This window comes from Bubalus bubalis, chromosome 13, assembly GCF_019923935.1.
Source record: "Bubalus bubalis isolate 160015118507 breed Murrah chromosome 13, NDDB_SH_1, whole genome shotgun sequence".
Lineage (NCBI taxonomy): Eukaryota > Metazoa > Chordata > Mammalia > Artiodactyla > Bovidae > Bubalus > Bubalus bubalis.
The window spans coordinates 63,410,180-63,425,087 of record NC_059169.1 but is presented as its reverse complement, the minus strand read 5'-3'; the positions used below and the strand labels follow the sequence as shown (position 1 = coordinate 63,425,087).

General features: G+C 32.5%; 1 protein-coding gene across 9 annotated transcripts in view; it reads right to left on the bottom strand.

Annotated features, from left to right (window-relative positions):
• NBEA (neurobeachin) overlaps positions 1-14,908 on the bottom strand; it is a 656,478-nt gene that overhangs the window by 474,214 nt on the left and 167,356 nt on the right. For 8 of the 9 annotated variants that reach the window (XM_025263201.3, XM_044927359.2, XM_025263205.3 and 5 more), the window contains exons 11-14: positions 11,713-11,821; positions 4,534-4,686; positions 2,252-2,420; positions 1,741-1,820 (exon numbers count right to left, since the gene is read on the bottom strand). In XM_025263201.3, the coding sequence (XP_025118986.2) occupies positions 1,741-1,820; positions 2,252-2,420; positions 4,534-4,686; positions 11,713-11,821 (511 nt within the window). Of the gene's footprint in view, positions 1-1,740; positions 1,821-2,251; positions 2,421-4,533; positions 4,687-11,712; positions 11,822-14,011; positions 14,118-14,908 lie in introns of all 9 variants that reach the window. The other variant, XM_025263210.3, reaches the window with a different exon arrangement.

Here is a 14,908-nt window from a genome sequence, read left to right as displayed (position 1 = left end):
AACACTAATCTCGAGAATATACAAGCAACTCCTACAGCTCAACTCCAGAAAAATAAATGACCCAATCAAAAAATGGGCCAAAGAACTAAACAGACATTTCTCCAAAGAAGACATACAGATGGCTAACAAACACATGAAAAGATGCTCAACATCACTCATTATCAGAGAAATGCAAATCAAAACCACTATGAGGTACCATTTCACACCAGTCAGAATGGCTGCGATCCAAAAGTCTACAAGTAATAAATGCTGGAGAGGGTGTGGAGAAAAGGGAACCCTCTTACACTGTTGGTGGGAATGCAAACTAGTACAGCCACTATGGAGAACAATGTGGAGATTCCTTAAAAAACTGGAAATAGAGCTGCCTTATGATCCAGCAATCCCACTGCTGGGCATACACACTGAGAAAACCAGAAGGGAAAGAGACACGAGTACCCCAATGTTCATCGCAGCACTGTTTATAATAGCCAGGACATGGAAGCAACCTAGATGTCCATCAGCAGATGAATGGATAAGAAAGCTGTGGCACATATACACAATGGAGTATTATTCAGCCATTAAAAAGAATACATTTGAATCAGTTCTAATGAGGTGGATGAAACTGGAGCCTATTATACAGAGTGAAGTAAGCCAGAAAGAAAAACACCAATACAGTATACTAACGCATATATATGGAATTTAGAAAGATGGTAACAATAACCCTGTGTACGAGACAGCAAAAGAGACACTGATGTATAGAACAGTCTTATGGACTCTGTGGGAGAGGGAGAGGGTGGGAAGATTTGGGAGAATGGCATTGAAACATGTAAAATATCATGTATGAAATGAGTTGCCAGTCCAGGTTCGATGCACGATACTGGATGCTTGGGGCTAGTGCACTGGGACGACCCAGAGGGATGGAATAGGGAGGGAGGAGGGAGGAGGGTTCAGGATGGGGAACACATGTAAACCTGTGGCGGATTCATTTTGATATTTGGCAAATCTAATACAGTTATGTAAAGTTTAAAAATAAAATAAAATTAAAAAAAAATATATATATATATATATTTAATTTAAATCTAAAATTAAAACTTTAATTAAAGACATACATCAAATTAATCATTTTAAAATAAAATATAAACAACTTAAAAGTAATGATGCTTTAATTATAACACTCAAATACTTCATAACCCATAGGCTATATCAAATCAAGTTAAATAAGTAAATACTTAGAAAAGTATATTAGTCTAAAATTGCTAATATTTGATTGAATTCACTATCAAAAATATTATATTTTCTTCATCTAAGTATATTCAATCACTATTTTCTAATCCCGTATTCTTTTCTTAAAATGATGCAAATTATAATAAGACTTTACAATATCAATTACTGTGTATTTTACCTTTATTTTCTATATATCTTAATCTTTTAAAAATCCTACTGTGATAAAATATGTAACATATGACTTCTCAAACAGAAACACAGATGATTTTCTAGAATAAAATCTTCATGCTCAATTTTCATGCACATATTCGTCTGTTTTTGTTACATCCCTCAGTATGGAGACTTTCAGAAAATATTTAACACAAAGTTTAATGCAAAGTGAAGTTCAACAAGAGTTAATACTGAGATTTATAGAATATTGAAAGTAATTCATGAATTGAAGGTAGTTATTACTTATTTTACAATGCTGATTTAAACTCTGGCAAAAATTCTTTTCACTTAATATACTGCAATTATGCATTATGTAAAACTGTTTACCTTTAGTATAAGCTGTTTCAAGAAAAGTAACATAAATGCCCGCAGTGATATAATTTCTTTTTGTGATGGCCGGGGACCATCTAGAATAAAACAGAAATCAAAAAAATAAACCAAAAACCTCCCTCATTGTTATTATTAAATAATAAGCTTAATGAAATTATATTGTGATATTATGGAAAATTTAAATTATATACATTGCAATTATTATATAAATTAGTAGTAATTCTGTACAGTTTCAATAATAGAGAATATAAAATTTCAGATTGTGGTGATTTCAAATTGCTTACTAATGTCAGATTTGGGAAAAAATTATTTTTTTTAAATTATAATATATTACTATTCACTGATAAATTATAACACCTGTCTTACATGGATACAGTTCCCTACTTTTATCAACTTAATAAATTCCCTTTTCCCCCTCAAATCAAAGTTTTCCCAATATTTCTTCATCCAATTTCTTTCCCAATTTTATCACCATGGCACAACTTACACAGGTAAATACTGCACTTACCTAAACCTTTGGGTGTAATGCCACTACTGTCAGCAGGATTAATGACCCAGTAGTAATATTTTAGTGTATGCATAAGCTGTAATACTGTTCCTACTCTGCGTATGGTGGTGTAAATGGTAGCAGTTCCAATAAATTCAGCAGACAAATAGGTGTATAGGGAAAGCTGAACCTAGTACAGAATATTAACAAAGCATTAAAATAAATTTAAAATGCCTCAAGTGTTTACATTAAAAATATACATTCTATTCTAATTTAAATGTAAATTTATATAAAAGCTGAGAAAGAATCATCTATTATAAGGTTAAAAATAATTATTTACTAAGTGTTATTTATATTATAAAGATAATCTGCAATCAACATATTCTAATAAAATTATTTAAAAAGCCAGCTAGACTAAAGCCCTTAATCAAAGTACAATGTAGCAGTTGAAAGGAACATAATATCAGTCAGCTATATCATATTTAGAAAAATTATACATTGTTGTCATAGACCCTAAAAGTTCATGTAATTTCAAATTTTCTTAACCTGTTGTCACAGTATCGGAATCTAGCATGTAAGTATAAAGACAACAAGTTTAACCACCCTACTTAAAGAATGAACAAACACCAGGTTTGACTTTTACCACAATAATTAAAATGACAAACCATAAAATAATAGAATTTTGAAGTTATGTGGGAGACTTGAAAATTATAAAAGGCAGCTCAAAATGTCCCTTGATTTCTACTAGAATAAAAGAGAGCTAAATTCAGGTATGCAAAATAATAAAAATGTTATGCTGATATCTAAAAAATTATGAATAAATTTCTTTTAAAACAAATATTTTTACATATCATGATATCATGAAAAAAAAAAATCTATGCTCAAATAGAATGAATTTTCCAGCCACAATGATGACAATTATTGTGATATAATTAGTTATCTGGTATTTCTTTCTTTTCCTAATCTTAACAATCATTGTACCAGATTTTCGTTCTTCAAAAGGTTATAAGTCACTATCTAATGACTTCAGAACGCATTTATTAAATCAAGCCTAATATTTTAATATTTTAGCATTGATTTTTCAAGAGTTCCTTTTACATTCTGAATGTTTTTAATCACTATTTTCTCCAACTTTTTAGTTTGAAAATTTTCAAAAAAAATAGTTATGTAACTATCATAAAAGATTTACCAACTGTTAATATTATCCCACATCTGCTTCCCTTATTCCTATTATATTATACATATAGATGTATAAATATATTTTGATAAAACTGTTTTTTTGATGAAATGTTTGAAAGGAGGTTGTTAGCATTCAGACACTTCACCACCAAATATTTCGATGTGAATCTCCTAAGAATAAGGCCATTCTCCTACATAGAACATAATATAATTCCTCTACTCAGTAAATTTAACATTTATGCGATACTAATATCTGAATCGAGGCTCATATTCAATGTTTCCCTCTTATCCCAATAGTTTGACATTGTAAAATACCTCCTAATCTATCATTTTGGAGAAGGCAATGGCACCCCACTCCAGTACTCTTGCCTGGAAAATCCCATGGACGGAGGAGCCTGGTAGGCTGCAGTCCATGGGGTCGCGAAGAGTTGGACATGACTGAGCGACTTCACTTTCACTTTTCACTTTCATGCATTGGAGAAGGAAATGGCAACCCTCTCCAGAGTTCTTGCCTGGAGAATCCCAGGGATGGCGGAGCCTGGAGGGCTGCCGTCCATGGGGTCGCACAGAGTTGAACACGACTGAAGTGACTTAGCAGCAATCTATCATTTATTTATTAACATCATCTATGGTGATCATTTAACAAAATCCTTAATTTTGGTATTATCAAATGCAGTACTTAACCCCCTAAAAAGAGAGGTTTGGAAGGTCTTAATTAAGAACCTTTTGGTTATCATCAAACTGTAAAGGTATCTTTCAACAATTTCTCCTATAAGCTTTATAGTTTTACCTCTCAAATTTTGGTCTTAAATCTAAGTGGGTTTCACCTTTTATAGGTAAAGAAATACAGATTTGATATTTTTTTAGCAACCATCACCACTATCTAGTTCCAGAACTTTCTCATCACCCCATTAAAAAAATATAATTTTTAACTATAGTTCTACTTATTTTAATATTTGAGTATTTACCTTTTTGATTTTAATACTGCCTAATATGACTGCTTCAGACTGACTATAACATAAATTGAAAAATTTCAACATTTTCTACTCAACAGTTTAGATCCAATAACTATATATTTATAATTTACAATATTAAAATAAAATAACTGAAGTTAAACAGTATACCTTTGCAGGTGTATGTATCCAGATGGCTGGGTTGAATAAAATGTGATCACAAAGCTGCTTCAGCAAAGGTGCTCCATGAGATAAACCATCAAGGTATTTTGCAAACGATAAAAATTGCTCCAGGACAGCTCTAGTTATATGAACTCTTGATGACTAAAGAAAGAAAGTAGAAATTCAAGCTCATGCTTTTCATTTAGTACTCAGGAAATATGTATGTTTGACAAGTATGCCTCTTGGCACTGAGGAAAGACTAGTTAACAAAACAGAAAACTGGAAAAAATAAAAATAAAAAACTTATATTCTAATAAAAGAGAAGACAAGGACATCCAATATACTTAAAAAGGTAAAACATGTAACATGATAAATATAACAAGTGTATGAAAAGTGTGAAAAAAGAACATGAAGTGAATGGAAAATGTGTGGAAGGGTGGTTTAAAGAGATTTTACTGAGAAGGTAACATTTAACTAATTTGAAGTATATGGCTAGCAGGCTGGCAATGATTTTGCATTAGTAGGCTATGTGACAAAACACAGACAGTGAGATCAGCAACAGTCTGACAAAATTCAAACCAAGCCTTAGAACGTAACTTTAGATGAAAACTTCATAAGATGGAAGAAATAATCCTAAAAAAATAACTTATTGCAAGGGGGAGGTAGACAAAGATAAATAAATATTTGAGTTACAAAAAAAGCAGATTGGTCACTCATTTTAAAGGAACTTTAATACAAAAAGTAATACTACTTTAAAATTCTAAACTATTTTAAGCATGGATAGGGGAATAAGGCTATGGTTTTTCCAGTGGTCATGTATGCATGTGAGAGTTGGACTGTGAAGAAAGCTGAGCGCCGAAGAATTGATGCTTTTGAACTGTGGTGTTGGAGAAGACTCTTGAAAGCTCCTTGGACTGCAAGGATATCCAACCAGTCCATCCTAAAGGAGATCAGTCCTGGGTGTTCACTGGGAAGGACTGATGCTAAAGCTGAAACTCCAATACTTTGGCTACCTCATGCAAAGAGTTGACTCATTGGAAAAGACTATGATGCTGGGAGGGATTGGGGGCAGGAGGAGAAGGGGACGACAGAGGATGAGATGGCTGGATGGCATCACCAACTCGATGGACATGAGTTTGAGTGAACTCCGGGAGATGGTGATGGACAGGGAGGCCTGGCGTGCTGCAATTCATGGGGTCGCAAAGAGTCAGACACAACTGAGCAACTGAACTAAACTGAACTGAGGGGAATAAAATTAAAATAACAGACAACCCTGTATGCGAGACAGCAAAAGAGACACTGATGTATAGAAGTCTTTGGACTCTGTGGGAGAGGGAGGGGGGATGATTTGGGAGAATGACATTAAAACATGTATAATATCATATAAGAAATGAATCGCCAGTCCAGGTTCGATGCAGGATACAGGAAGCTTGGGGCTGGTGCACTGGGATGACCCAGAGGGATGGTATGGGGAGGGAGGAGGGAGGAGGGTTCAGGATGCGGAGCACGTGTACACCTGTGGCAGATGCATGTTGATGTATGGCAAAACCAATACAATATTGTAAAGTAAAAAAAAAAAAAAAAATAACAGAGCAATAGTTAGAACCTATCTTATAGATCAGATTTTAGCCTATAAAAGTTGTCATGTGTCTATAAAAACACTTAAGTGATATAAAATCAGATTGACCATTATGAACATATTCATTTGAGGAACTAATTCATAAATTGGAAATAAGCTTTTAACTTCTCCACCTAATTAAAAGATATGCTTAGAAGCATCAGGTGGGTCCTTTAACATTATTTAAAAAAAAAAGTTACTTTGTTCTTCATAGCAATTAATACTGTTGGGTAGCTTTTTAAATTCTAAAATTTATCTTTAGGACACATTTTTCTACATTTTTGCTTTTTTATTGGCCACACAAAATCCTACCAGGCATAAAATGAAAGGTCTCTTCATAAGCATGTGACCTTTACCTGTAAGTATGCAGTACTTATTCTGTCTACCTTGGATAACTGTTATTCTGTCTACCTTGGATAACTATTATTTACATATCTTTCTTTCCTGATATTAAAAAAGGATACTATCTTATTCATCTTTTAACTGTCTGGAACCTGCCATAATTCTTCACTAATGTTTAACTGAATTCATGTCAAATTCAAGAACAGAGTAAGAATAAAACAGGTAAGACAAAACACTGATCAGAAGAGGATAGAAGGATATCCAATTTTGTTTTAATGTTTTAACTAAGATAGATTTATTGAAAATATTTTAAAACTATTATATTTATTTTCATTTTGTCAAGAAAAGCTATTTTAAAAAGAGACTTATTATTGGATAATTTATATTAGTTCCTTAGTCACTCAGTCGTGTCCAACTCTTTGGGACCCCGTGGACTGTATCCCACCAGGATCCTCTGCCCATGGAATTTTCATGGCAAGAATACGAAGTGGGTTGCCATTTCCTACTCCAAGACAATTTATAGTTATAAATCTGTAAAATGCAAGCTCTGAAATTTAAACTATATGATGTTACTTTTGTGTGGTAACTGAACACATAGTTTGCAAGAAGTGTTATATAAGGGGTGAATAAACACATTTGGAAGCATAATCTGGGAAGCTAGAAAAAACTATTTTATTATAGTATCTACTCTAAAAAGTTATTAAGCCAAATAAGAGTGATGAATGTTAGAGAGAGAAATTGCTATGCAGTAAAAAGAGGTCTTCCCCACACTTGAACCAGCCCACAATGAAATGGATTGCTAGAAATGTTTTTAAAGAACCTCTTCTATCTCCCTCTCTCTCCCTCTCTCCCTCTCTCTCTCTCTCTCTATATATATATATATATATAAAACATGCGTCATATATCAAGCAAACTATACATTGTGGGAAATTATTTTAATAACTAGAGGTGTATCATAAAGTAGTCGATCTTCATTACCCATTTAGCTCCTTATGGACACCAAGATCTATCATTAATGTGTATTACTGTTGTTGTCAGAGAGAGAGCATCAAAATTTTCACAACATTAAGTTCAAAAGAGACCGAGACCTAAGCTGATCAGTCAAACTGGAGGGAAGGATCTTCTTCAGTAATTGGGAGAAAAGAGCTCTCTCCACTTGGATGTGAAGGCTTATAGCACCAAGTCGGCCCAGCAACTGTATGACCACAAAGAATAATAGCTACAGCACAAAAGCATAACTGTAGGTAGCAGTAGAGAGATAGAGAAAAACCTGGTCTCTGATGACATACATAAATGACAAGCTAACCCTGAAGTCCAACTTACTGGATATGTTTTGCTGGCTGTAATGATCTATTTTCCAACTTTCCCCATCCTATTTCTGTGCTTCCAGTGGGTTTGGCTAGTTGAAGACTCCAGCAGGAAATTAAAGGATAGGAAGAAAATGAAGTCTGGGACATTCATCTCCCTGGCTTCCCCCCTTGAGGTCAATACATTATATTCCTTTATTAAAGGCCACACTCTAGTCAGGTATACTTCTCCTATACTTAAAGTATCTTTCTATTTGAATTGTGTTTTAAACATACATTCCTCTCATCTCTTCAAATGTTGATGATTTCCTTTAACAATGCTCAGAAATCTTTTAAAGAGCCTTGTATTAAACGCTTTCAATAATCAAGTTTGAGCACAGCATCTGTTTCCTAACAAGACAACTGATAAGCCACCTATCACTAGACTTCCAGTTACACTAGCAAGCATATTCCCTTAATGTTTAAGATAATTAATCAAATTCTTATTAACCACAATAAAAATACTGAATACATCAAACTGCCTCCAAGTTTTTTTTCAAATTCATATTTTGGCAAATAAAACAAAACAAAAATACCTTAAAAGTTTTTCATGAAATAGTCTCAACATAATGAATAAGATGGCCTCTCATTAGACTATTTTCTTTAATAATTAACTTGCATCTTCTAAAACAAGGAGATAAAGCTAAGTGACAGTTAACCATTAACTTGTTATTAGTTGATAAATAAAAATGGAACTTTATTATCTACACTACTCACCTAACAGATGATTATTTGAAAATAAAACAGGTGAACATTAATATAAGAAAAAATAAAAAGTTATTTATTCTTTTACCCTGATGCTGGGAAAGACAACACAAAAGAAGAAAAGGGTGGCAGAGGATGAGATGGTTAGATAGCATCACTGAGTCAATGGACATGAATTTGAGCAAACTCTGGGAGCTAGTAAAGGACAGGGAAGCCTACAGTGCTGCGGTCTATGGGGTCACAAAGAGTTGGACACAACTTAGTGACTGAACAATGACAACAATTATTTTATGTAATCAGATAAATATGTAAGCCCTTTACATTTATTTAATTCAATTCAACAAATACGTATAAAAGAAGACATACTTTTAGGCAGAAGATACAGCAATAATGCATGTAAAATGTTGTCCCTGTTTTCATGAAGCCAAGGCATACACTATAGCAGAAGGAAGCAGAAAACACAAAGTAAAAAAAAAAAAGCCAGATTGGTGCTATAAAAATTAAGCAGGGAAATAATCATTGATGGTTAGCAAAGGAATACTATTCTATTAAGAGTTATCAGAGAAGACTTCTCTGATAAAGTGTCATAAGCAAAATCCTAAATGAAGTGTAGAATCAAGCCATGTGGATATCTACAGAATTACCAAAGCAATGTGAAAAGAAAATGCAAAAGTCCTATGAAGAGCTCATGCTTACTATTTTAGTTTTTAAGAGAAAGGTCTGTAAAGAGGCCTTTGTACGGTCAGTGTGGCTGCAACAGAGAAAGAAAGAATGAGAGTGGTAAGGGATACGTCAGAGGTAAGAGACTTATGAATTTACTTTGAGAAGGATGCACTAGAAGGACTGGCACATTTTCAAAAGACTAATCTGACTTCAAGCAAAAAATGGACTGCGGGTAACTAGTGGTGAACGATGATGACAGTGTCAATAAAAATGGGCATAGAAACAAGTAGAGTAGTATTAATAAGTAGCTCCAGTACTCTTGCCTGGAAAATCCCATGGATGGAGGAACCTGGTAGGCTGCAGTCCATGGGGTCGTTATGAGTCAGACACGACTGAGCAACTTCACTTTCACTTTTCACTTTCATGCACTGGAGAAGGAAATGGCAACCCACTCCAGTGTTCTTGCCTGGAGAATCCCAGGGACGGGGGAGCCTAGTAGGCCATCTATGGGGTCGCACAGAGTCGGACACGACTGAAGTGACTTAGCAGCAGCAGCAGTCACTGATTCTGTATATGTTTTGATACTAAAACAACACAGTATGCTGCCAGAAGGAATTCTGTGTGTGAAAAAGAGTCAAAAAGAATTAACATTTTTTATCTGAACTACTTGTTGAAGGGCAATACTGCTAACTGAGAAAGAGAAGAGTAAAGGACAAAAGATTTGAAAGGAAAATCAAAGGTAACAGTTTGGATAATTTAAATCTGTGAAACTTATTAAGCATCTAAGTGGAATCAGATTCAAGGGAGAGGCTGGTAGTTGGGGATACACATTTGAGTGTAAGTGTCTGCAGTATAAGGAAAGCTAAGGGAACCCTGAGCTCAGAGTAAAGTGTAAACAGAAAAGTGACAAGATTTCTAGGATTAAGCACAAGGACACCACAGGCTTTGAAGTTTAGGAAGAAGGACTAGGAGAGAATTAAAGGAGGCCAAGGAGATAAGAAGAAAGCAAAGAAATAATGTTACAAAATGCAATTGAACAAAGCAGTTCAAGAAGGAAAGAATGTTACACTAAAATATCATTAAGTCAAATAAGACTTAACATTGATATGTCATTTTAAGAGAAGCATAAGGATTAGAATGGGAATGGATCTATGACTACATAGGATTCCAGGAATATAAAAATATTTAATTTTGAAAATCAACTAATGTAACTCAGTAAACTAAGAAAAAAATGTAGAAAAATCATAATTATCTCAAATAATGTAGAGAAGGAATGATGCTAAAGCTGAAACTCCAGTACTTTGGCCACCTCATGTGAAGAGTTGACTCATTGGAAAAGACTCTGATGCTGGGAGGGATTGAGGGCAGGAGATGGGGATGACAGAAAATGAGATGGCTGGATGGCATCACTGACTCAACAGACGTGAGTCTGAGTGAACTCTGGGAGTTGGTGATGGATAGGGAGGCCTGGCGTGCTGCAATTCATGGGGTCGCAAAGAGTCGGACACGACTGAGCGACTGATCTGATCTGATCCTTCAAGAAAGAAAAGTACTTGTTTCAAAGAAAAGACAGAAGAATTTTAAATGTAGATCAATCTGAGGTTAAAAAAATATTTCCAAAAGGCCTCTAAATTTTATTTCTCAAGAGAAAAATAAGTTTATTTCTCTTAGTTCAGGTCTCACCTCTATTATTTTCTTGGATAGTTCCATTTACAAAGCATCTGAATCTCATATGAATGTTAATGATTAACTCATAAGAAGAGGTTTGGGAGCACTAATGATGGTGATAGATATTTCTTAAGGAAAGAAAAAAACTTATTTATGAAATATCACTTTACTGTTTGAAGGAAATCACATGGTACAATCAAACTCCTGTGAGACCATTATCATAAACTCAGCACTCATTGCCATTATAGTACAGTTGTAACTAAAGCAAAGGTCATTAAAAAAGCAGGGCATAGATGACACACATAGGAAGAATTAAAGTGATCTAGTTTGCACTGTTTACACTATGTATTGATTAGAAAAAGATGCTACTTTAAACATTCAAATATATTAAAATCAGGGACAAAGCAAAAAGTAGTGTTTCTGTTGCTACCAAATATAGGTTTTTGTTTATTACCTTAAAACTGAGAAAGAAAGCAAAAAGAAAAAAAGTAAATCCACTTAAAACTAAAATTGATAAAATGTGTAAGAAACTTGGTTTGAATGCAAAAGACAGCAAAGAATCAATTAGAAAAATAATTAAGAGAAACATTTCTAAATTTGAAGAAAAGTAGATGAAATAATTTTTCTTTAGTTTCTATTTTTACTCAAAATTTCTTTATTATGTAGATTTTCTAACACCCAATTTAGTGTCTATACATACATTCAAGTACAAAACTTAAAAATATTTGTGAATTAACCAAATATATGACCTCTGCAGTCAATGTAAAGGGGAGACTACAGAAAAAAAGTATAATGAGTGACTGTCAGTGGCCCATCTGTATAAAGCCATCAATACATTTCACTTACCTTTTCAAGTAAGTAGCCAATGACTAAAAAGCCTTTTCCACCCAGCATCTGTTCTTGCATGGCTACTGAACTTTTAAGTAGCTCAACCAGGAATGCCAAAAGAGTAGCACTGCATGTAAAGTACAGATAATTCCATTATGTCACCATCAAATATTGATCATAAACACAATTTTATTAATCTAAAAGGTAACAATCATATTCAATTTTAATCTATTTTGCTGTTATCTTAGGTAAGAATATTTCTCACAAGAATGAAAAAAATAAGGTTTTATATCTTTAAAATTAAACATTATATAGAAACATAACTATGGAGTTATTTTACATTTCAAGGTAAAATATCTAAGTTTATCTTTATACATATATATTCCCTGAAGTAAATCTTACATAAGAAACATACTTCTCCATAATAAAAACTACCATAATATTCTTTTGAAGCCCATGCTCTCTTAGAAAATTTAAAATATTTTAACAATATTATTTTGGTCACCTTTTTTTTTTTTTTAATAAACTTTTCATTTAGACCTATTTTTCAAAAACAACTTATATATATACATACACACACATACATATATTAAAATATCTAGAGAAATATGCAACATATTACTTATGTCCCATATATGCCCTCAGGAAAATTCATGAGAGCAAAGAAAATAAGATGATTTATGTCATACTGAAATAAAAAGTGACAACTGATTACACAATGTATACACAAATACATAAAAGCACAAAAAGATATGTGCCAGACAAAGATAATGTACTTGGTATGTCTGTGGAATGAAGGAAGAAACAAAAGAAAAATAAATGATTGCATTACATTAAGCTTTGTTAATGTATTACTTCACAAAATTACACAATTTTCAAATCAGCAGCATTGATACATGGCAGCATTCCTAATCAAGAAAATATATACTCTTCATAATATATCTTTGTTGTAGTTTATAATAATAAATAACTCCAAGCCAAACTTTATCAATAATTAAAATAATATTCACTTACACTGGTTTATAGTATAGCCCAAATTGTATATTTAGATTCATATAAATTTCTAAATATATTTTAGATTCACAATTACTCATTTCTACATGAAATTAAGAAAATTTGATAACGAGGAAAATGTGAAGACTCAAAAGGAACTAAAGTTATTCTATTTTCTAAAGTTGCTCTAGTTCTTCAGGTTTCTATAGGATTAACACCACATTTCTCTGATAATGCGGCTATTTTTGTTCAAATCAGAAATATTCTCATAAAAAGAGTCAATAGAAAATTAGCATCATTATTATCACTATAAAAATTGATAGTTTAATGGAAAGCCTGATATAAGCTAGATAGTATATAGTAAATATTTTAAATAAAATACTTTGTTTCAAGAAATTAAATTCAATTATATTAACTGGCCCTCTGTCTTTAAACCACATAAAAGAAAATAGTAAACTAGTACTGCAAATCACTGATATTCTTGTACTTTGTCCTAAAGTCAAAGATAGATATTTGTAAGAAGAACACAAATAGCAAGGCATCCCCTGGGATTTTATTTATTTATTTTTTTAATGTTTCTGTAAAGAACACCTATAAGCAATCTAGTCCATTTTACATGAATTTTATCAATAGTCAAAGCCACTTCACGAATAATTGCTTAAGCACTAGCACACATAATAGGTCTGCCTAAGTATCTGAAAAAAAAATAAAGAAAACTATTGCATAGAAATTATACAATTTCCTGACCTGTTCATGGAATTCTTACCTACACATGAGTTAGTGATTTAGTGGGAAAGAACAACTAAAATTCCTAAACATCAGCACTGCCAAAAAGAAAGACTAGAAATGCCTCACCATGGTTCCTATGGTCCATGAAATAAAATGCAAAGTAAGTATTTCTTACAATAAATCACGCTCCTATATGAAACTATACAAAATGACAAAGATGCCCTAGACGTTCTTATTCGTTTATGTCAAAAGGAACACTCTTTCTCAAACAACTAATGAATTAATTAAGACTTCTAAACATGGTGGAGTTCCCTTACAAAATCAGAAATATTAATTTTATTATTCCAAAATATTAACAAAGACTAGCCATATAATGTTAATTTTACTTCAATTTTAACTATGACAACAACTGAAAAGTAAAACGCATTCACTAACAAAAGTATTTTTAATTTATACCTAAAACCCAATGCAATAGCAATACTACATCTTTTCAAAAATATCTTTAAAATAGGTATATTTGACATGGTGGACTTATTAGTAAATAGATGGCCATCTTCGAAGAGGTACATTTTCAAACATAATTTAACAAACTTACCAGTAACTAAAATGCATCGGATTGCTTCAGGGCTCACAATAAACTTGCAAAATTCTGTGTACTGCCATACAAAATTTCTCTCCATTCTTGCCTATTTCCAACTCCCCTAGATACAAAGGCAAATATAAAGGATACTTCAGCCCATTCCTATATCTCCTACATACCACTTCCTGTCTAGACACATCAGTTCATCTGTAGAGGATCTAAATATTTAGGATAAACCAAAAAGCAAGTATTTGTGTCAGCCAAAACTAGTATACACAAGACAGAACATTCTTTTGAAAAGTATAGCAATACCCAGAAACAGATTTTCACAGGAATATTTTATTTGATAGAGAAAAAGTAAACTGATTTTTACCTCAGAAAGTCAAATTGCTAAACTTTTCAACAGATAGTACTATAACATGTTCTGTAAGTAGTGATTCTACTTCAGGAATGGTTAAGGGTTTTTAATACTGTCTTCTTCTTTTAAGGAAAATGACACTAATAACCTACAGGGTTATTTCTTCAAAATAATTACCATCTTTGGATTCTTAATGAATTTTAATTAAGAAATATTTATTTCAAATATATTAATAAAGGGCTAGACCTTAAGCAAAAATGAAGGAAATAATATGATAATACCTCTATGACTTAGCATATTAATAATCTCTTTACTGGTCTACATTATTAAGAATAACCACAATAGTCTTGCCCCATAAATAACTGATCATAATTAATAACTATGTATAAACATGACTCATTTTTGTTACTAATGAAAAAATATGTACTACCTTTAGGAGTCATTAAAATTTATGTCAATATAGATCTTGACTTTATTTTAATATAACAATCCATTTCAATTTCTTCACTATTTTTTAAAAAATAACTAATGTAGATAATCCATGTAATGTGATT